General features: G+C 36.9%; 1 protein-coding gene and 1 long non-coding RNA gene across 2 annotated transcripts in view; one reads left to right on the top strand and one right to left on the bottom strand.

The window, feature by feature from the left end:
- LOC144961954 (uncharacterized) overlaps positions 1-7358 on the top strand; it is a 13527-nt gene extending 6169 nt beyond the window's left edge. The window contains exon 2 of the long non-coding RNA XR_013643319.1: positions 6935-7358. This is a non-coding gene — a long non-coding RNA (uncharacterized LOC144961954). The remainder of the gene's footprint in view (positions 1-6934) is intronic.
- A 4171-nt stretch (positions 7359-11529) lies between these two features.
- LOC144961955 (uncharacterized) lies at positions 11530-20110 on the bottom strand. The gene is made up of 2 exons (XM_078894969.1): positions 19513-20110; positions 11530-11696 (listed from the first exon to the last, which is right to left on the bottom strand). The coding sequence occupies exons 1-2, from the start codon at positions 20108-20110 to the stop codon at positions 11530-11532; spliced, it is 765 nt and encodes a 254-aa protein (XP_078751095.1).
- Positions 20111-22500: the final 2390 nt, after the last annotated feature.

Genomic DNA, 22500 nt, shown 5'->3' with positions numbered 1-22500 from the left:
CAGATATCAAACTTAAACAAGTAATATCAAACATCCAAATCAAATCAAAAGAGTCTTTAGAATTAAAATGTAAAAAAAAAAAATTAAAATAAGGGCATTCATCATCCGATAAAACTGGCGAAGAAAATGTTACATAAGCCAATGACTATGATATAACAAGTTACAAATTCAACATAGTTGGATGTCTAATCAATCTACCACTCTTAGACCGGGCACCAACGGTCGTTTCGGGTTCTTTATTTGAGACTGTTTCTGAAACTTCAAGCTTATGAAGCCTTTTGACAGCTTTTACCAAATCTCCCCTTTCAGTCCGAATCGTGGCTGCTCTGACCAAACCGTCCTTGCTGAGGATAAGTTTAGTGATTTTACCCATAGGCCACTTTAATCGAGGTTTATTTTCCTCCCTAATGAGCACAATGGACCCCTTTTCAAGACCATCTTTACTTTTCCCATTCCCCAAGGATGGGAGATTTCTCACATAATCTTCACTCCAAATGCACCAAAACTTCTCTAAAACAAGTCTGCGCTCATTATCAAGAAAACAAAACTCCTCTTCATTTTGTGGCCCAATCCCAGCTCGTACAGTACTGAATGGAGAATTTCTGCCCAGCAAGAAATGTGAAGGAGTCAGCGGCCCACTGTGTTCCTCCACGTAAGTTAATGGTCTAGAGTTCACACAAGCTTCTATCTCAACCAGTAGTGTTTCTAACTCAGCTAGATTCACAAGATTTCTTCCTACTGATTTTCTCAACGCAGATTTAGTTGACCTCACTAGTCTCTCACACCACCCGCCATACCAGGGAGCTAAAGGAATACTAAACTTCCATGAGGGCGCAGCAGGCCCAAATTGTTTGACAAGACATTCGCTAGCAGCTATGAAGGTTTTAGCATTATCAGAGTAGATTACAGCAGGGATCCCTCTTCTAGCTACAAATCGTCTATATGCCAACAAGAAGTCAGTTAGTGAGAGCGATGGTACAAGTTCAAGATGTATAGCCCTTATGACCCCACAAGTGAACAGTAAAATGTAATACTTCCTTTCACACATGTCTGAACAATAAACAGGACCTGCATGGTCCACTCCCACTATAGAAAATGGGTTCGATCTACTGATCCTGTCAGATGGCAAAGGGGCAACAGTCTGGTTACACGGTCTAGAGTCGTGTCTTTGACAAATCACACATCTTTTACACACATTCTTAGCAAGCACTCTCAAACTGAATATCCAATAATTGTTTCTAAGGGAAGTTAGCAAAGTAGGTACTCCTGCGTGCTTTAACAGCACATGTTGAAATCTAACAAGCAATAATGAAAAAATGGCATTTAGGGAGTACAATGGGGTGTTTTTCATCAAACGTGTAATCTCTAGACATTTCTAATCTACCAGACACTCTCAATAACCCGTCTTCATCAAGGATAGGGGATAGTTTGTGAAGTGGTGATTTCTTGGGTATCACCTTCCCATCAATGAGACAATTTATCTCTTCGTGATAACTTTCTCTCTGTACAAGCTTAAGTACATGAACATTTGCCCTTTTAGTTCATCAGACTTTAGAACTGGTAGTGTGTTCAGTTCCTTTGAGGAAACTGAGGATTTCAGGTTGTTAATGAATCTTAAGACCCATCCCATGACCTTGATGATTTTGGGGTATTGACTAAACCTTTCAAAATCTATGACCTGCTCTTGCGTTTGCTGGTGCAAAGTGAGTAGAGCAGGCTGACATGAGCGCACTCTTTCCAAATGCACTTCTTCTTCATGGGAAATCCTTTCATCATTGGAACCGTTATCAGTGTTCGATACCATAATCTCTAGGTTTTCAACACCTTGGAGCCATTCAACAGAATTCGTGAGCTCATTAGCAGAGACACCACGGGTCAATAGATCAGCCGGGTTCTTTTTCCCAGAAATGTGACTCCAGTTCAAAGGGCTTGTCAGAGTTTGTATATCTGTGACTCGGTTTCTTACAAATTGTTTCCATCTCTGTGGATCAGCCTTGATCCAATGCAAAACAATATTAGAATCAGTAAAACATGAGTAAGCAATATCAAAAGGTAACTTCAATGCATTTTTAACAAAGGAAAGTAATCTAGCAACAAGCAATGCTCCTAACAATTCCAATCTAGGTAAAGTTATTTTCTTCAACGAAGCAACTCGAGCTCTAGAGACAACCAAAGAAATTTTCTTACATTCCTTCTCATGTACCTCCAAGTAAATACAACACCCATACGCCCTTTCTGAAGCATCAGAAAAACAAAGTAATTTCATGTCACTGCAACCTGCCCATGAATAAACAGAGAAACAACGCGGAACTTTCCACTTACTGATGTCACTAAACCCATTTGCCCAGGCTGACATTTTGTTCTGTAACTCATACGGCAGAGGATCATCCCACTGCAATCCCATACGCCACAAATCTTGGAACATGATCTTTATCAAAACAGCGAAGGGGTTCAAGAATCCCAAAGGGTCATATATTCTGGCAATGAAGCTCAGAACCAAGCGTTTCGTGTATTGGATATTTTCTACCAAGCTTGGTTCGGCTCGAAAAAACAAATAGTATTCATTGGCATCCCATTGCATGCCAAGGATCTTAATGGTTCGGGTAATTATGGCTGAACCATTTTCAAAATCAAAACAACTCTTTCTAGCAAGTGACACAGATGAAGAGCTTGCTCCCCATTTACTGAGAGGAAAACTTCCCCTTTTCATTATTTCACTTGCCAAACTTGCCATTTGCTCAAGTTCTTCCTCTGTGTCAGCGCCAGACAACCAGTCATCAACATACAAATTATCTATGAGTTCATTCACTACCCTTGACGGTTCAAACTTTCTCAAATGACATTGAATCGTGGCATTCAGGAGAAACGGGCTACTTGCGTTACCGAAAATGACACGATCGAATCTCATTACCCTTCTCTGTCCCCTTACATCCCAGATAAATCTATGCACATCTTGGTCTTCTTTGACAATTTGATCTGAAGAAAGGCTTTAGAGATGTCAGCCGTCAGCCCATACTTCCACCTTCGGAAACGTAACATATTTCTGTCAAGTTTGGGAGGAGATTTGGTCCAGTTTCCATGCAATCATTAAGAGATATACCGTTCGAACCCTTTGCTGAGGCATCGAAAACAGGCCTTATTTTAGTAGTTGTACTGTCCTCTCTAACCACAGGTCTATGCGGCAAATAAAACACCGGGTTCGAAGTAATCATTTCATCCACTGGAATCTCATGGACAATGCCATTCCTTTCCATGTCCTGAATGACCTCATTATAACCTGTCTGGAGTGATGGGTCCCTGCCCAATCGTTTCATGAGAGTGTTCGACCTCTTCACCGCCTGCGACATGTTTTCATTCAGTTTTTCTTTGTGATCTGCCTTCCATGGAAGATGCACGACATATCTGCCTTCCTCAAACCTGACAGATTCATTGAACTCAGTAAGAACCTTAGAGTCAGTATTACAATGATTATCAATATTTTCTCTAATACCAATAGTGTCTAAATTCCAAATTCGATGACAACAATGTTCAGGAATATCTGACATGCAAGAAGCTGATAGCTTGGAGGACTCTCTTGATTACCATTTTGTTCAAAGGAGCCTGAAAGCATCCATCCAAACAACGTTTCCTGTGCATGTAGATAATTCGTGATATGACAAACACTAGGCTTTACAAATTGCCAAAAGTGATCTAATTCTATCAATATATCAATGTGGACTTGACTGTCATGATTCACCAGTGATCCATCCACCAGTTTTAGCCCTTTGGTCTTTATTTTGGTGGCAACATCTTGCGGCAATTTGTGCTTACGAATTGGAGCAAAGATCTCTGGTAACTCAGTGACAATCATTTCCTGTATTTCACCAGAAGTGGTTTTAAACACAGTTTAAATTTATCTCTAATCTGGGGCTTGTTGGGTTTGGATTGTCCGAAAAGAGCAACAGAAAATTTTCCTTTCCAACCGACTTCAGTCATAAATCCTTAATTAAAGATTTTCTTATATAACTTCTGTCCGAGCCACTGTCGAATAAAATCGTTGCCTGTCCATGGCTTTTGTTGTAGTTCCAGACTGTGACCGTAGCAGTTTGCAATACTGCTGTTTTTGACGACGTGTGTCCCATCATTCTGGTTTGTGCCTTCACACACATGGTATGCGAACCTTCGCCTTCACTCGTTTGGTTATTATCGCCACTTTCACCTTGTGGTTTTAAACATAACAACGTATGATGTCGTCCCGAACACGAATGGCATTTACTCATGGACTTACAGTCCTTTACCTTATGCATACCGAAACACAGAAAACACAGTCCCTTACTAAAACACTGAGACCTGGTAGCCGGGTCCATCTTTATCCAAGAGTAGCATTTCAGTGTGGCATGTCCTTTGCCGAACACATTGCAGGTCGTAGTCGTGGTGCTTCTGGCATCATTACCAGAACGAAGAGCAGAGGCTGTTGTGAATCTCCCCCGTGCTCTGTGATCAACTCTGGGCGAGGGTTGATCACTACGGAAGGTTTGAGAACGCTCCCGCCTGAGAATTTCGTTGTGTAGAAAAGTGAGAAGGGCTTCCAGGTCACTCTCCCTTACATCTCCTTGTCTAGCCCATTCCAAACGAATATTTTCGGGTAGCTTATGTAGGACCAGAGGGGTCAAAATGACACCGTATGTGTACAGCAATCAAGGAAAAGGCATTCCGGATATTTTCCTAACATTCTCCTTATAGACAAAAACATAAACAAACGGGGAAATTCCTCACTTTCATTCCTTCCCACCTCCCTAACCCCCACTTGCAACCAAATCACGAATGATACATTCACACTTTAGCACTATCATTTCCACCATCACTACTGACTGACCACCCCAAGCCTCTTCTGCATATTACAAACATCCTGCGGCATCAAACAGCCAGCATGCCTTTGCTCCAGAATGTCCTTCTGTTCCGATGGTTTCATAGTCACTGACGAGAGCACAGTCCTGTCTACCTCGTCCACCACAATCCGCCTCTGCTCAGGATAGAGGTTGGAATTCTGTTTAAAAAAAAGAACAAACAAAAACTTAATGGCAAAGGACTGGGTAATCCGGTTCAGATTAATTACTTTCTTTGACTATTTAAAAGATTTAATGCAAACTTTAGCTGCAGGATTGGCTGCAATGATATAATGATGATTGGCTAAGAGAATGACAATAACATCAATATCTCGGGGTCCGTTTTAGTCTGAATGATTGTGTTTGACGGCCTTTCAAAATATGGACAACCAATGTTGTATATACATGTATACCATACATATATAGTGATATACTGTACTCTTCCCTCTTTGACTTTTTCCATCACAAGCATGCAAGACAGGAATTTGAATAGTTCTTTTTTTGTCTGCATTCATCAAAAAAAATGTTGCCAGTCCCTTGGAATTTTTGACGAAAATAAATCAAACGTTGCCGACTGATGACCTCGTTTTTCTTTTCCTGCTTTCTGTTAGAGACATAAGGATATAACGATACCAACCAGCAACTACTCTAGGTGCTAGATTCAGTCATGTAAGATTCTTGATAAAGCACTTTTCCTAAAATTTTTTGTCAAATATGTTTTACTTAGTTGTTTTTTTTCTGAGACACTTTAAAGTAAAAAGAAATCATATACGAGACACTGACTCCAATCCACTATCCATTTAAGGAGATCCGACTATGTGTATCCATTGGTTAATCTTCAAGATGATAAAACAGATGGAAAGGTTGATGATACATACCAAAATATTCTTTTGGATCACCCCTCAGGTTTATCCAAAATATAAGACGTTTTCCCAAAGAAACTCTGCTTGTTGCTTAAAATGTTCTACTTTTCAGTTACATTGAGGCCTTTTAAATCCTTTTTTTTCTTCGTGATGACTGCTCTCAACGGGCCATTACTTGACCTGTAGTATTAATCTTTAAAGGTTAATAAGTCTGTCAAATATTGTTAGTTTTACTTATTACTTTACACACTTGTGATTGACATCCAAATAAGAAAATGTTATTCTTTGATTTGTATTAAATAAAGCGTGATACACAAGATATTCTTTGAAAAAGGAATATTAATACTCGTGCTCAGGATAGAGAAGGATGGATACTGTCTGTGGCCTATACCCTGACCCAGGGTGAAAAAGGCAATGATGATGATGATGATTATGGAAATTGAAAAACTTTTTAGTCCACTCTCGTATGTATTGAGTCACTGAGGGGTATGATTTGCAATTGTTCCAGTGAGATATTTGGGATGAAAGATAAAGCAAAATGTTTATGTCTAGTCGATTTTCACCATGTAACACTTGAGTCCTATTTTTTTTCTCCAAATTTTTGGCTTCCTGTTTATCAATGGAAATACATTGCCCTGAATTCAATGAATATTTTGTTATACAATTTGTTAATAAGCACTTTCTATTGAGAGTTTTAGCCATGTTTTTTTATTAACGATATGCGACTTCGGTAACAATTTTCCAATGCTCGTTTTGGGGTAAAAGTCAGTGTGAACTTTCAGACTTTAACTGTCATAATATATATTTCTAACCCAGATTGATACATAATACAAACTTTTATAATCAGTGTCGCTAGCTTTTCATTTTTAATTGGTATCTAATGCAAGAGTTACAATTAGTTTTGTTATCAAACTGTCTATTTGTAGCACCGACTTTAGCATTTTTGCAAGGGAAAGCCAAATGCGTTTAACTTCCTTTTAAGTGTCATTTTAGTGCGCTTAGAACAAAGGAGCAACAATTATTTTCTTTTTCTTTTGATGTTTTAAAGCCATTGCACCAACTGCAGTCTACTCTTCTTTTCATGGGAGTTTGTATTGTAGACTGAACAATATGCAGTATCTTTTGAGGGTATATTTTAGCGCAGACTAACTGTGAACAATTTTCTGTATCCCATTGTTAACCATTCTATCTCGCTCTCACTATCAGGTCTTACAAAGTCGGCTGTCCTGTCCAACTGAATGTCCGCCTCAACCAGCCCAAGAGGGAGGAATCGTTCTTGAAAATAACTAAGCTTGTGATCCAGCATTCAGGCCATGTTGTTTCGAAGGAGGTAAGTGATTTAATCTGTTCTGCACTTGATCTTCACACTTTCCAGGATTATAATGTATAAATTTGGGACATTCAAATGACTTTGAGCAAACGGTGCTGGAGTGTAGTTTTAATTTTTTAATTTTAAACAAATCATTTTAATTTAGGTATAACAGGAGTGTTCTAATTTTTTGTTTATCAAAACCGATGCGTTTTACTAGAGGGATCACAATGTATGTAGTGCTTGACTAAGCGAGGTTCTGTTTGGCCACTTCTACAGTGGAAATTGACCACAAGGAACTCTTTGTTTGAGCTATTGCCCTTGATTTGATCTATCATCTCATCATCATCATCATCATCATTGCCTTTTTCACCCTGGGTCGGGGTATAGGCCACAGACAGTATCCATCCTTCTGTATCCTGAGCTAACTTATTTTTTATCTCGTTCCATGTCTTATCACTTCTCTGTATATCAGCTTCTTTAATTCTTCTCCATATTCCTCGTGGCCTTCCCCTTGATCTTCTGCTCTGAGGATGGCGAAGACGTCATCGGGTTAGCAGAGTCATTTCGGCTTTGTCTGTTGTCCTTCATAAATTCTTTCATTGCAGAAACTCTTCGGTCGCCAAGCTAAAAAAAAAAAAAGGATTTGATTTGTCTGTCTGCGTTTCTGTAACGGTTTGAGTTTTACGGAAGGGATGTTAACCCTTCGACAACCCCCAACCTGGAGGACCAGGTGACTCAAAAAAGGGGGAGTCATACACCATTAGTCGCCTTTTACGACACGCTGGCTTGGCGTTGGGCTATTCTTGCACCCTCTCAGTTGAGGGACCCCGGGCACCACACGGGGGAATTTCCATAATAACTCCCGCATTTCAGGAATAATTAGCTTTGCAATATATAACACCATGATCGTACAACAGCCATTGTGTCTGTGTTGTTTTCATAGTGGTCTCCTACTCCAATTTAGGGAATAAGTCTGAAAGTGCTAGGTCCGGACTGCAGGGTGGATGTGGCAAGGTGGAGTAATCTATTTTCTTAAGTGCAGATTGAATCTGTTGATTCGTGTGGGGTTGAGTAACATCGTGGTAATGTCCCACTGTTCTGGGCCCTCAATTTTTCTAGCATGGCAAGATAATGATCGGAATTCACAGCCCATAATAAATTGGGTTATCAGAACAGCAAATAAGAGCACCTCAATACCATATTTTGACAAACGTGTACTTATTTGAGGGCCCGAGTCTGATAACCCACAGTGTTATGGTCTTATTATTTTAATGTAAATAGCCTTAAATCAGTACAAAATATTGTCCCTTACAACAATATTTTGCGGCTATGTGGTCTAGTGGTATGACTTTCGGATCGGAAGGTCCTGGGTTCGAGCCTCGCACTCGGCGCATAGTTGAGTCCTTGGAAAAAGCTCTTAACTCACATTCTCTCACCGTACTCGGCTGTAAAATGAGTACCTGGCCGTAAACAGCGTTGTCTTTGTCCGAAAAATTGTAATATTGCCTAACAGGCGGCATGTCCCGCCCTACATGTTAAATGTTGCTGTTGAGCAGGGACCCCTTGTAAAGCGCTTTGAGGACATTTAGTGGATATTGCGCTATTAAAAACTCAATTAAAAAAAAAAGTTAAATCAAGCCCAAACACAAGTACGTTCGGGCATCAGACCTGCTATAATATGGACACGTGTGGGCCTTGATCATTTCATTGAATGGCATTTTTGGGAGGCATACCGAAAGCTCCTGGTGCTAAGGGAAACAACTCAAATATTCCCTCAACTAACGCTAAGAAAATACAAAACCCAGCACTTCTAACTTTAACTAACCCAAATAGGAAAAACATACACCCTAGACTTATAACGGGAAACCCTCCGAAAGCTCCTAGCGCTCGCATTTCTTTTAATTTGTATTTTCACCGTTGATCTTTTGTCAGGCGTTTATTTATTTATTTTTTCTTAGGGTTAGTTGAGGGAATATTTGAGTTATTTGCCTGAGCACTAAGAGCTTTCGGAAGGCCTCCCCTTATAACAAACTCTAATAGAAAAAAATCCCTTTGAATTCGTCTATCAAAATTTCATTATTTATCTGAAAATCTAATTTTTAAAACGGCATCACCTGGATACCTGGATACCTCTGTATAGAGCTTTTAGACTTGGTGTAGTCTCCGTCGCTCCTCCTCATCTATTAATGATTGGACCAATTTTTATAATTGAACTTGTTTCCTAGGGTGTTGCTTATCTCCAACTCTGCTTTGAATTTATTCAAATTTTTTGCTGATACTGTGGTTTCTTGTAGTTTATTCCAGTTATTTACAATTCTAGATGAAAAAAAGTTCCTTCTTTCATTTGTTTTAAAACGTTCTTTTTTCAGTTTCTTGCTGTTTCCTCGTGTCTGAATGTTCTTGTTTGGTTTAAGGAATCCTGCCTCTACCCTGTCTATTCCCTTTACTATTTTATATGTTTGGATCATATCTCCCCTTCTTCTCCTGTAATCTAAAGTCGGGAGATTTAATTCTTTCAATCTCTCACAGTATGTTTTGTCTTTCAGGTGTGTGATAAGTTTTGTTGCTCTCCTTTGCACTCTTTCCAAACAGTCTTTGTCTCCCTCAAACTTCGGATACCATATGCAGTTAGCATATTCCAGCTTTGATCTAACCATAGTCTTGTAGATGGTAGTCATGTGTTTTGTTTTCAGATTCTTGAAATTTCTTTTCACTATTCCGAGTGTTTTACTAGCCTTAGATTGAACATCTTTAATTTGCTTCTTGAAGTTTAGCTTCCTATCAATAAATACTCCTAGGTCTTTTTCCCCATTGGATTTCTGCAGGGGTTTTTCTTTCATTATATAGTTTGCTTCTCTGTTGTTTTTTCCTAGGTGAAGAACTGCACATTTATCTACATTGAACTCCATCTGCCATATTTCGGACCATTCTTCAAGCTTTTTCAAATCTTGTTGTAAGGTGTTTCTTTCTTCTTCTGTATTAGCTACTCCATAGAGCTTAGTATCATCGGCAAAGATTTTACATTTAGATGATAATGACCCAAGGCATTTGAACTGGGAAATCTAAAAGATCCTCAAACGTCGCGATGGCCATGATAAAATATTTTATTTTGATTTCAAATGCCGGTCAGTTCTCTTTCTCTTATCTCCAGCTCTGACAAAATGTTATTATCATTGGCATACAATTTACAGAAAATGGACCGTTGATTTTAAAAAAATTTAAAAGAGGAATAAGTTAGAAAATGGTTTTACTTACGTTTCTAAATAATTAATAAAAGTAATTACAACCTTTTAGCCATTATTGGTTGAAAATTTACAGCTCACTGGTTAAGGAGAGATGAATTTTCGCGGTACAAAATGGCGGACTTCACTTGTTATTGAACGAGCTGTTGAACGCGCGATTGAACGGACATTTAATATTATGCGCACAAAGGATTCCTGTCTGATATGCCCATTTTCACTATTGCATTATTATTATTTATTATTATTATTATTATTATTATTATTATTATTATTATTATTATTATTATTATTATTATTATTATTATTAGTAGTAGTAGTAGTACTAGTAGTAGTAGTAGTATTAGCATTATTATTATTATTATTATTATTATTATTATTATTATTATTATTATTATATTATTATTATTATATTATTATTATTATTATTATTATTATTATTATTATTATTATTATTATTATTATTATTATTATTATTATTATTATTATATTATTATTATTAATATTATTATTATTATTATTATTATTATTATTATTATTATTATTATTATTATTGTTATTATTATTATTATTATCAATGATAATAATAATTATTATTATAATTAATTATTTATTAATTATTTTTAATATTTTTATTATTATTATTATTATTATATATTATTATTATTATTATTATTATTATTATTATTATTATTATTATTATTATTATTATTATTATTATTATTATTATTATTATTATTATTATTATTATTATTATTATTATATTATTATCATTTTAAGAGCGAGATTTGGAATTCAAATCCTCCGATCTGAAAGTGATATGTAATATGACTAGACCAAATAGTCACAGTATGGAAACAAAATATTTTGAATTTTTTCTCCAATAAATCTGATTCCAGAACTTTTAGGTAAGCTTCGACTGCAGATGAGATCTTTCCAAAATCGTTGTATAAGTTGTTGCAGTAATTAGGCTATGCCAATAGTATAAATCATTATTTTGGTATGTTCTAATCATATATTTTGTTCCATATTTCTTTCAATATCAAAAGCTGATTCTAAAATATAAAATATTATAAATAATTACGTATTATCAAAACTGGATAAAGGCCGAAATATAAATTCTAAATGAATTCATTGACTATTTTCATCTTTATGATATTTTTCTGTATATATCAACGTTTGGAAAAGGAAGAAACGATGACCACCCGTTGACGAGAAATTGTGGTGTTTCGTGTCACAAGTACAAGAGTCTAGCGAGAATCAAGGACCACATCTCTCGACTCAGGCATCGGAGTGAAATCAACGTCTTCCATTGCCAAACGTAGGTAAGCACTCACATCGCATCCCTGACTAGTGACTACCCGCATCACTTGGACAGAGTCGGGTCCTGGACCATCAGGAAGTGTGAAAGCCGTGACTAGAGCAAAGTTAGAAACCATATTAGATAAATATGGAAAATCGTGACAGAATGATGTGAAAGTATTTGTATGAAACTATGTGGTCTAGTTGTATGGCAATCGCCTTAGATATATAGATAGATAGATAGATAGATAGATAGACAGATAGGGAGAGAGAGAGAGACTCACACACACACTCACACACACACAAACACAGGGAGAGAGAGAGAGAGAGAGAGAGAGAGAGGGAGAGAGAGAGGAGAGAGATATAAAGGGAGAAAGGGAGACTCTCTCTTTCACACACACACACACACACACACACACTCAATATTATTATTATTACTATAATAATAATAATAATAATAATAATAATAATAATAATAATAATAATAATAATAATAATAATAATAATAATAATAATAACAATAATTAATTATAATTATTATATTATTATTATTATTATTATTATTATTATTATTATTATTATTATATATTATTATTATTATATTTATTATTTATTATTTATTATTATTATTATTATTATTATATTATTATTATTATTATTATTATTATTATATATTATTATTATTATTATTATTATTATTATTATTATTATTTTCATCATCATCATCACCATCATCATCATCATGATCATCATGATCATCATCATCATCATCATCATCATCATCATCATCATCATCATCATCATCATCATCATCATCAATATTATTATTATTATTAACAGTATTATTAAATTATTGTTATTGTTATTATTCTTATTACTGTTATTGTTATTATTATTATTATTATTATCATCATCATCATCATCATCATCATCATCATCATCATCATCATCATCATCATCATTATTATTCTTATTCTTATTATTCTTATTATTATTCTTCTTCTTCTTCTTCTTCTTCTTCTTCTTCTTCTTTTCTTCTTATTATTATTATTATTATTATTATTATTATATTATTATTATTATTATTATTATTATTATTATTATTATTATATTATTATATTATTATCATTATTATCATCATCATCATTATTAGTGCTTAGGCCACTGGGACCCCCTTCCCCCCCCCTTTGGGAGTTTATGCCACTATGTTTTTCAAATAATAGAACTTATTGGCCATACAAATTCCACTGTTACCGTAAAAATAAGTGTCATTTAAGAGAGTTATGGCCCTTTGAAAAAAGTGAGTTGTGTCCCCTTGCAAAAAAGAGACAACATTTCTTTCAAAGGCTCTGGAGACTACAATATTAATTCAAATATATGCAAATTGGGTATCAAACTGAAGGAAATTGAATATACTATCAAACTATGTGCACAAGCTTTCAATTTGTAAATATTATATAGATTCACAGAAAGTTGAAACAATTTGTCAGTAATCTCATGAAGTGTCATATCTAAACTTATGGGCTATTTCAGTGTTTTACACAAAAATTATTTTAAATATGGCCAAAAACAGCATGTTCATTAAAAATGTAGCACTGAAGAAAGCTATGGTCCAAGCCTCAACAACAACCTTCATATTTCTACGTCACAGGAAAAACTAAAAGTGTACACAACCCTTAAATTTTTCTCCACTTTGTGGGATGCCAAATTCATCATAATTTTCATTATTTTTAAACATGGTATTGATGTCCAGTTGTCACATTTAAAAGTAAGTTGAAGGTGTGGTAAAAACAATAGATATATCATGAAAAAAGACTAATTTATTCACAACCCAAGTGAAGCATCATTACCGAAGACTTTTGAACGAAATCGCATTGTTATATTATGAAGAATAATTGATACTCAAAAGGGATTCTTGATTCAAGATGCAGTAAGTACATAAAAACAATATCCTTATGTGTTTTGCAAACATGCTCTACTCCTTAACAGTTTGCACTGCTCACCAATTTATTACCTATCCTCATCATCAGTAGCAAAATCCTCTTCGTCCTCTGAAGTGTCGTCAAGGAAATCACTGTCAAAGCTATCACTACCATTCTCGGCATATGTATCTTCGTCACTACTGGTGCAGCTTTCTACATACACAATTTCCTGCAACTCATCTGGAATGAAAGCATCTTTGAACCACTGTACTTCCAATTCATTTGCAGAATTTCTCTGCCAACCGTTATCCTCTGGTTTTGGAATGCTAGGATTCTGGCACACTGCATTCCTCCAAATGAGAGTTTGAAAGTTGGCTCTTGATATGTGCAGTGACAATACTTGACTACAAGGAGGCATCTGACACAGATCAATTCCACCACTGCATGAGATGGTACCTTTCTTTCCTTTGAAACGCTGGCGAACTATGTCATACCTCACTTTGTTGACACTTGTGCATGAGGTTTTGCCATACAGCTTGCACACAAATGACTCTAACATGAGACAGTCATTACTCGAAACAGCTGCTGATGTTCCAAATCTGGAGAACAGAATTCTAAGATCTTCCTCCTTTTGAAGAAATTTTAGAGCTTTCAGCTTTCCTTGCCCAGCAAAGCAACTTGTTGTGTCACAGCCTGTGAATGCATGGACACCAAGTAATGCATCACACATCTGTTTAGACAAAGTCTTTGCTATCTGAGAGACATTGATTTGTCGCCTGTTGTTGCCACAGCCAGTATAAAAAATCCGGGTCTTTCCAATTGTCGCTGAGAATGAAAGGAGAAGTAAGAAGACATCCTTGTCTTGTGATCTGACAACAATTGTTTCACAGTTTGGTTGGCGGGAAGCATATTGACAGTGCAGTATAATTCGTGTGTCTGCCTCTTCCTGTGATGAGTAGAGATCTAGACAAGGTACAGCTGTGGTAAATTCATCCGTGTCACTGTAAAGTAAGGTGCATCTCTCTTCACAGACAAAGAAGATTTCCCTGTTTCTCAGTTTCTTTGCATATTCGTTACTTTCCCATTCCTTGAGGAGAAACCTGATAAGGGATCTTTTGTTATCAACGCAGCTGAGAAATGATTTCCAACGTCTGGGCACTGTTATTGCAGATCCTCTTAACAAGTATGCATTATCTTCAGAAGATCCTCTCCTCAATCTCTCACAACCTTTGATTGAATCTTCTATGTAAGTATCAGTCACAAAGTGTACACAAGCTGCTTGTGGTAAGGAGGAAAATGTAAGTTTGGCTACTTCACCAAATGTATTTGGGATTGCTGACAGAGTTTGTAACAGTGCATTGCCATCAACAATGTAAACGGTATTTGTTTTTGTTTTTTTGCATAATCCTCAAACATTAATGAATTGTCAGGCGTGAGCTTGTGCAACAGAGTTGCTTTGTTGGTCTTCAGAGGTAAACCATCTGATGAAGCCAGCGACCATGGAGTAGGTGTTAGAGGATATTGAAGAACTTTTTGAAGATCAACACTGTGCTCTTGGGACAAAACAAGAAGCTGGCCAAATAAATTTCTTTGTGCCTTGATTTTGACCTCGTTCATGTCTTTTTTCACTGTTACCACTTTCCTCAATGATGCAAATGTCTTGGTCTTGTTCCTTTCTAATGGCTTGTGAAATTCTACAGTCTTTTCCTTCAGTCTGTTTTCAACAAAACTTTCAAACAATCTTTTTCCTGTTTTTTTTCCACGGCTAGCAGGTCATCAGCAACATCCTCTTGCACTTTCATTCCTGAAGCTAGACTGACCAGACCATCTTCAACTTCAAAGGGATTGATAAATGCTGAAAATGCCTGGAGGATCTTTTGCACTCGCTTTTCACTTTGTCTTTTTTCTGCAAGGCTCAATTCTTTGTGGGTGTCTATATCTATACAGTTGTTGTTGCTGATCATTCTTTGGGTTGCTGATACATATTCTGCTCGATTGTGTCTTGTTACACTCCAACGATAATAGCTTAGAAGACTCTTGCTGAACCCAACAATACCTCCTTTTGTCTTTGCATGTTTGTTTATTGTTTGTCCAATGGTCATATCAACTGCTATTCTTCCAGCAGGCGTCCTTGATCTGGAGACACTAAATCCATTATCTTGTAACATTTCTTCTGCCCCTGGGTGGGAATGAATCAGGTTGGCTAGTGACACAAAATATACACTGAGATACTTGGCATAATTGTGGTGATTCATGTAAAAAGCAGTGGGCACAGTTCTTTTAAACAAGATATATGAAGAAGAAAGTTGTTTGTCTTTGTAGCTCGCAGAAACTGGAGGAGAAGCCAAACTCTGTCCATGTATTGGATCAGTATTGTGCAGTTTTTCCGTACTTTCCTAAGCGGACACTCTCTTTGAAGGCTTAATACTGGGAAAATAACTCAGCATACACAGTTGACTGGAGAATTTTATTAGCTGTATGGCTTGAAATTCCTTCGGTGAATTCCTTTATGTAAGACATGAGGTCTTTACTGAGTTTTGAATCCGTGTCCTGCTCAAATTTTGCTAGCAGAAGCCTCTCTAGAGCCTCCAAAACAGACACATGCACTCGTATAACCCTGTTGTAGTTCTTTCCACTCATAACCCTATCCATAGAACCATGTGCACATAGCCCTGCTTCAGTCACAATTTCCTCAAAACCAGATCCACTTTGGAGCTTTCCTAGGGCACCAAGATATGACATTATGGTGTGAAAGACACCCAGGTGAATAATGACTGTTTTGTAAAGCTGTGGGTTTTGCCAGACAATATCGTAAGCTTTCTTTGCTACAGCAAGGTCAAATTTACAAATGTATATGTGTTATATGCCCATTAATCATGCCTGAATTGTGCTAGTACAAAATTCCTCTTGTTTATTTATCACTGAGAGGAAGCAAATACACTGTAATATATATTTTTTTCATATTATAGAGAAAATGGCTATCAAAGATTTAAAAACCCTATATAGCTTTGTAAAATATTTTATGATATGAGGCAAAAAATGAGAAATGACAATAAAATTCCACTATTTATTGCATTTGAAGCAATTTTAGGGTGATAAACAATCATTTTATTCACAAAAATGAGTTCACGAAAAATTGCACCCGATGACCTTTCAAGGGCCATAACTCCTGTAAATGATACTTGAAAAAACTGTAACACCCGGATTAATTTGTGTTATATGTCCCTGAAGCATGCCTGCATTGTGCTAGTGCAAAATCCCTCTTGTTTATTCATCCTGAAGGGAAACAAGTACACTGTAATAGATTTTTTTTTCAAATTATAGAGAAAATGGCTATCAAAGATTTAAAAACGCTATATGGCTTTGTAAAATATTTTATGATATGAGGCAAAAAATGAGAAATGACAATAAAATTCCACTATTTATTGCATTTGAAGCAATTTTAGGGTGATAAACAATCATTTTATGCACAAAAATGAGTTCATGAAAAATTGCACCGATGACCTTTCAAGGGCCATAACTCCTGTAAATGATACTTGAAAAAACTGTAACACCCGGATTAATTTGTGTTATATGTCCCTGAAGCATGCCTGAATTGTGCTAGTGCAAAATCCCTCTTGTTTATTCATCCTGAAGGGAAACAAGTACACTGTAATAGATTTTATTTTCAAATTATAGAGAAAATGGCTATCAAAGATTTAAAACGCTATATGGCTTTGTAAAATATTTTATGATATGAGGCAAAAAATGAGAAATTACAATAAAATTCCATTATTGATTGTATGTGAAACAATTTTAAGGTGATAAACAACCATTTATGCACAAAAACGATTTCACAAAAAATTGCACCTAATGACCTTTCAAGGGCCGTAACTCTTGTAAATGACACTTGAAAAAACGGTAACACCCGGATTAATACTCAAGATATATTGCTGTTTCAGAAAAACCATGTGGCGAAAACTCCCCCAGGGGGGGGTTTCGCCCACTGGCCGATGCACTATATCATTATTATTATTATTATTATTATTATTATATTTATTTTATTATTATTATTATTATTATTATTATTATTATTATTATTATTATTATTATTATTATTATTATTATTATTATTATTATTATTATTATTTATTATTATTATTATTATTATTATTATTATTATTATTATTATTATTATTATTATATTATTATTATTATTATTATTATTATTATTATTATATTATTATTATATTATTATTATTATTATTATTATTATTATTATTATTTTCCTTACTATTACAAGAAAAAGTAATAATCTAGGATTGGAAACTGCACCTGCTTAGAATCTTTTCCAGTGGTGATTCAATTCAATCTCCAGGAGATGGACATAAATCGTTTTTTTAATGATATGAATCCTATGGAATGGAACCCACAGGCCAAAAGGAAACGGGGTCGTCAAAAATAGACTTGTAGGTGAAGCCTTCACCAAGATTTGTGCGTCTCCAATCTTACCTGGAGTTAGGCAAAAGTCTGTGCCAGGACAGAAGAAGATGGAAGAGTTCTATGGAGGTTCTAACCTCCGCCAGGAGCCAAGAGGCATAAGTCAAGTTAAGTCAAGGGACTCAGTGGCTCACTGGGCTGGTGGTAGATACAGTGGCTAATAGGGCTGGTGGTAGGTACTCAGGGGATAATAGTGCTGGTGGTAGGAACTCAGTGGCCTAAAAGGGCTAGTGGTAGGGAATCAGTGGCTAATAGGGCTGGTGGTAGGTACTCAGGGTCTAATAGTGCTGGTGGTAAGAACTCAGTGGCTAAAAGGGCTGGTGGTAGGGAATCAGTGGCTAATAGGGCTGGTGGTAGGTACTCAGGGGATAATAGTGCTGGTGGTAGGAACTCAGTGGCTAATAGGGCTGGTGGTAGGGAATCAGTGCCCAAGAGGTCTGGTGGGAAGAACCCAGGCCCAGTGGACAATAGGGCTGGCTGAAGGGACTCAGTGGCTAATAGGGCTGGAAGTAGGGACTCAGTGGACAATAGGACTGGTGGTAGGGACTCAATGGCTAATAGAGCTGGTGGTTGGGACTCAGTGGCTAATAGGGCTGGTGGTAGGGACTGTGGCCAATAGGGCTCGTGGTATGGACTATAATAAATGTGTTACAACATATAAAACAACAACGAGTCAGCTAGTTTCAGAATTTTAATGCTTGATAATAATCGACGTTCCATCCAAAAAAAAACAACAATGGCCGATTGCCGGTCTACCTTTCCGCCCACTACTCTACAGTCATGCGCAAGGCGCCAAATAAGGGAGGTAACAATTAGATTGGTTTGAGTATTTTCAACACTCCCCACCCCTGGCCTGTGTCCATCAATAGGCCAGCATAGTAGGAACCAAGACATGAAGCTTGGGAATTGATAATCAAATGAGGTTTGCACTTTGTCATAAATCCTCTCATTAACCCATTCTTATAAGGTAAAAGTACTTCGCAAACAAATAGATCATAACAGCGAATTGACATGGGAATAATAACATGAAATCATAAGAATAATAGTAATAGTACACAAATTGAGTGCATAAGTGATCATAAAGTTAATAGTAGTATATTAAATGAATAACTCAACTTATTGTCCATACATAGAAAGAGGGATTTCTACCCAAGAGAAAGTGGAAATTAGCAAAATATGGAGAAAAGAAAATGAATTTGCATTTATCTTTTAAGCTCGGGTCCTATTGGTCCCATTGACTATCATGATCATAATATAATTAAACAAGGCATTTAAATTGAGTCAACCTACATGATACGTGTAGTTATTAAGACACATAAAGCATCATCATATTCACTCAGATATCAAACTTAAACAAGTAATATCAAACACCCAAATCTAATCAAAAGAATCTTTAGAATTAAAATTAAAAAAAAAAAAAATAAGGGCATTCATCATCCGATAAAACTGGCAAAGAAAATGTTACATAAGCCAATGACTATGATATAACAAGTTACAAATTCAACATAGTTGGAGGTCTAATCAATCTACCACTCTTAGACGGGGCACCAACGGTCGTTTCGGGTTCTTTATTTGAGACTGTTTCTGAAACTTCAAGCTTATGAAGCCTTTTGACAGCTTTTACCAAATCTCCCCTTTCAGTCCGAATCGTGGCTGCTCTGACCAAACCGTCCTTGCTGAGGATAAGTTTAGTAATTTTACCCATAGGCCACTTTAATCGAGGTTTATTTTCCTCCCTAATGAGCACAATGGTCCCCTTTTCAAGACCATCTTTACCTTTCCCATTCCCCAAGAATGGGAGATTTCTCACATAATCTTCACTCCAAATGCACCAAAACTTCTCTAAAATAAGTCTGCGCTCATTATCAAGAAAACAAAACTCCTCTTCATTTTGTGGCCCAATCCCAGCTCGTACAGTACTGAATGGAGAATTTCTGCCCAGCAAGAAATGTGAAGGAGTCAGCGGCCCACTGTGTTCCTCCACGTAAGTTAATGGTCTGGAGTTCACACAAGCTTCTATCTCAACCAGTAGTGTTTCTAACTCAGCTAGATTCACAAGATTTCTTCCTACTGATTTTCTCAACGCAGATTTAGTTGACCTCACTAGTCTCTCACCACCACCCGCCATACCAGGGAGCTAAAGGAATACTAAACTTCCATGAGGGCGCAGCAGGCCCAAATTGTTTGACAAGACATTCGCTAGCAGCTATGGAGGTTTTAGCATTATCAGAGTAGATTACAGCAGGGATCCCTCTTCTAGCTACAAATCGTCTATATGCCAACAAGAAGTCAGTTAGTGAGAGCGATGGTACAAGTTCAAGATGTATAGCCCTTATGACCCCACAAGTGAACAGTAAAATGTAATACTTCCTTTCACACATGTCTGAAAATAAACAGGACCTGCATGGTCCACTCCCACTATAGAAAATGGGTTCGATCTACTGATCCTGTCAGATGGCAAAGGGGCAACAGTCTGGTTACACGGTCTAGAGTCGTGTCTTTGACAAATCACACATCTTTTACACACATTCTTAGCAAGCACTCTCAAACTGAATATCCAATAATTGTTTCTAAGGGAAGTTAGCAAAGTAGGTACTCCTGCGTGCTTTAACAGCACATGTTGAAATCTAACAAGCAATAATGAAAAAATGGCATTTAGGGAGTACAATGGGGTGTTTTTCATCAAACGTGTAATCTCTAGACATTTCTAATCTACCAGACAATCTCAATAACCCGTCTTCATCAAGGATAGGGGATAGTTTGTGAAGTGGTGATTTCTTGGGTATCACCTTCCATCAATGAGACAATTTATCTCTTCGTGATAACTTTCTCTCTGTACAAGCTTAAGTACATGAACATTTGCCCTTTTAGTTCATCAGACTTTAGAACTGGTAGTGTGTTCAGTTCCTTTGAGGAAACTGAGGATTTCAGGTTGTTAATGAATCTTAAGACCCATCCCATGACCTTGATGATTTTGGGGTATTGACTAAACCTTTCAAAATCTATGACCTGCTCTTGCTTTGCTGGTGCAAAGTGAGTAGAGCAGGCTGACATGAGCGCACTCTTCATTCATTTTCTGGGAAATCCTTTCATCATTGGAACCGTTACCAGTGTTTGAATCCATAATCTCTAGGTTTTCAACACCTTGGAGCATTCAACAGAATTTGTGAGCTCATTAGCAGAGACACCACGGGTCAATAGATCAGCCGGGTTCTTTTTCCAGAAATGTGACTCCAGTTCGAAGGGCTTGTCAGAGTTTGTATATCTGTGACTCGGTTTCTTACAAATTGTTTCCATCTCTGTGGATCAGCCTTGATCCAATGCAAAACAATATTAGAATAGTAAAACATGAGTAAGCAATATCAAAAGGTAACTTCAATGCATTTTTAACAAAGGAAAGTAATCTAGCAACAAGCAATGCTCCTAAAAATTCCAATCTAGGTAAAGTTATTTTCTTCAACGAAGCAACTCGAGCTCTAGAGACAACCAAAGAAATTTCTTACATTCCTTCTCATGTACCTCCAAGTAAATACAACACCCATACGCCCTTTCTGAAGCATCAGAAAAACAAAGTAATTTCATGTCACTGCAACCTGCCCATGAATAAACAGAGAAACAACGCGGAACTTTCCACTTACTGATGTCACTAAACCCATTTGCCCAGGCTGACATTTTGTTCTGTAACTCATACGGCAGAGGATCATCCCACTGCAATCCCATACGCCACAAATCTTGGAACATGATCTTTATCAAAACAGTGAAGGGGTTCAAGAATCCCAAGGGTCATATATTCTGGCAATGAAGCTCAGAACCAAGCGTTTCGTGTATTGGATATTTTCTACCAAGCTTGGGTCGGCTCGAAAAAAGAAATAGTCTTCATTGGCATCCCAGTGCATGCCAAGGATCTTAATGGTTCGGGTAATTATGGCTGAACCATTTTCAAAATCAAAACAACTCTTTCTAGCAAGTGACACAGATGAAGAGCTTGCTCCCCATTTACTGAGAGGAAAACTTCCCCTTTTCATTATTTCACTTGCCAAACTTGCTCATTTGCTCAAGTTCTTCCTCTGTGTCAGCGCCAGACAACCAGTCATCAACATACAAATTATCTATGAGTTCATTCACTACCCTTGACGGTTCAAACTTTCTCAAATGACATTGAATCGTGGCATTCAGGAGAAACGGGCTACTTGCTTACCGAAAATGACACGATCGAATCTCATTACCCTTCTCTGTCCCCTTACATCCCAGATAAATCTATGTACATCTTGGTCTTCTTTGACAATTTGATCTGAAGAAAGGCTTTAGAGATGTCAGCCGTCAGCCCATACTTCCACCTTCGGAAACGTAACATGATTTCTGTCAAGTTTGGGAGGAGATTTGGTCCAGTTTCCATGCAATCATTAAGAGATATACCGTTCGAACCCTTTGCTGAGGCATCGAAAACAGGCCTTATTTTAGTAGTTGTACTGTCCTCTCTAACCACAGGTCTATGCGGCAAATAAAACACCGGGTTCG

The sequence above is a fragment of the Berghia stephanieae genome, unplaced genomic scaffold, assembly GCF_034508935.2.
Source record: "Berghia stephanieae isolate SIO BIC M18660-M18661 unplaced genomic scaffold, UCSD_Bste_1.3 scaffold51, whole genome shotgun sequence".
NCBI lineage: Eukaryota > Metazoa > Mollusca > Gastropoda > Nudibranchia > Aeolidiidae > Berghia > Berghia stephanieae.
Note: the sequence above shows the minus strand (reverse complement) of the source record. Positions and strands in the feature narration are given on the sequence as shown.